The sequence below is a fragment of the Pteropus vampyrus genome, unplaced genomic scaffold, assembly GCF_000151845.1.
Source record: "Pteropus vampyrus isolate Shadow unplaced genomic scaffold, Pvam_2.0 Scaffold1272, whole genome shotgun sequence".
In the NCBI taxonomy this organism is placed as follows: domain Eukaryota; kingdom Metazoa; phylum Chordata; class Mammalia; order Chiroptera; family Pteropodidae; genus Pteropus; species Pteropus vampyrus.
Window position 1 is genome coordinate 1 of NW_011890053.1, and position 1971 is coordinate 1971.

At 62.4% G+C, this 1971-nt stretch overlaps 1 protein-coding gene across 1 annotated transcript; it reads left to right on the forward strand.

Moving 5' to 3' along the window:
* Positions 1-389: 389 nt before the first annotated feature.
* On the forward strand, positions 390-893 carry LOC111734440 (carcinoembryonic antigen-related cell adhesion molecule 16-like). The gene has a single exon (XM_023526598.1). The coding sequence runs from the start codon at positions 390-392 to the stop codon at positions 753-755; it is 366 nt and encodes a 121-aa protein (XP_023382366.1). The 3' UTR covers positions 756-893.
* The last annotated feature ends 1078 nt before the right edge of the window (positions 894-1971 follow it).

Below are 1971 nucleotides of genomic sequence, written 5' to 3' on the forward strand. Positions count from 1 at the left end.
GGGGGAGACACGGTCCCCCATATTGTAGAATTTCCAATCTGATGGAGGAGACACAGCCCGACTCGCTAGGGTCCCGCGGTTTAATGGGAGAGGCACCCCCGCCCCCAGCGCCTGAAATTTCCTAGTCTAAGCGGGGAGAGATGGCACCCACCCCCTGGGGCCTCCCGGTCTGGTGGGGGAAGGCCTTGGAGGGACACAAAACCCATGACTGCTACCTCCCGAGCCACTGCCTTCCTCTGTCTCCTTCCCACAGCCCTGCACGAGGGAGCGCCAGTCAGCTGTGGGGGAGCCTCGATGAGCTGGCCGGGGGTGGGATGGGGACACTACGCCCAGTGCAGGCCCAGCCAACCCAGCATCCTCTCTCTCCCTCCCCAGCGGCAGCAGTCACCATGTCTATTGTGCCCGTGCCGACCAAGCCGATGGAGGGCCAGGACGTGACCCTGACCGTCCAGGGCTACCCCAGGGACCTGCTGGTCTATGCCTGGTACCGTGGGCCTGCGTCCGAGCCCAACCGGCTGCTCAGCCAGCTGCCGTCTGGGAGCTGGATCGCGGGCCCTGCGCACACAGGCCGGGAGGCGGGCTTCGCCAACTGCTCGCTGCTGGTGCAGAAGCTGAACCTCACGGATGCCGGCCGCTACACGCTCAAGACCGTCACACTGCAGGGCAAGACCGAGACGCTGGAGCTGGAGCTGCAGGTGGCTCGTAAGTGTGCGGAAGGGGTCGGAGGGCAGCTCGTTCCGCACAGGGCCTCCTGAAAGGGGACTTTGACACCTCCGTGAGGCAGGGGGACAGAGGTCAAGGATGGATCTGCCTCCCCACTAGACTTCAAAAAGGGACTTCGTCTCCTTCATCTGACTTGGGGCTCCCAGAGTCAGGGACCATGTCTCCTCCATCAGACTGGGGGCTCTCAGGTGCTGGGAACCATGTCTCCCCATCAGACTGGGAGCTCCCAGAGTTAGGGACCATGTCTCCTCCATCAGACTGGGGGCTCTCAGGTGTTGGGGACCATGTCTCCCCATCAGACTGGGCGCTCCCAGAGTCAGGGACCATGTCTCCTCCATCAGACTGGGGGCTCCCAGGTGTTGGGGACCGTGTCTCTTCCATCAGACTGGGGGCTCCCAGAGTCAGGGACCATGTCTCTTCCATCAGACTGGGAGCTCCCAGAGTCAGGGACCATGTCTCCTCCATCAGACTGGGGGCTCCCAGGTGTTGGGGACCGTGTCTCCCCAGACTGGGGGCTCCCAGAGTCAGGGACCATGTCTCTTCCATCAGACTGGGGCTCCCAGAGTCAGGGACCATGTCTCCTCCATCAGACTGGGGGCTCCCAGGTGTTGGGGACCGTGTCTCCCCATCAGACTGGGAGCTCCCAGAGTCAGGGACCATGTCTCCTCCATCAGACTGGGAGCTCCCAGAGTCAGGAACCACATCTCCTCCATCAGACCGGGGGCTTCCAGGTGTTGGGGACGTGTCCTCTTCATCAGACTGAGCATCCCGAGAGGTCCGAGAGGCCAATTCCTTGACAGAGGGCCAGGTCCCACCCATTAGACCAGGAGCTCTCAGACACTAGGTCCTTTCCCAGGCTGGAGTCACACCTCCCCCACTGACAAGACACTCTCAGAAGCGATGCACCTGAGTCAGGAACAGTGTCCCCCTCCCTCAGGCTTGAAACTTCAGAAATCAGGGAACTAATCACAGGCAGACACTCCTAGACCCCCTCCTTCGTCCATTCACTCATCAAACCCCGGTTTTCTGCATCAGCCTTGCGGGGGAGAATGCTGTCCCGTGACAGCCGGCCACCCCCGATGAAGCCTCGGAACTCCCTTTCACCTGTCTCTCTTCTCACAGTCAACCTCCCTTTCCCGCACGAGGACCAACGCCACCTTCCTGAACCTGAACCTGGCACAGGCTGAGCGTGGGGTGGGCGGGGCTGCCGGGAGGCCAGGGGTGGGCAGGGAGCAGCACGGATGGGGG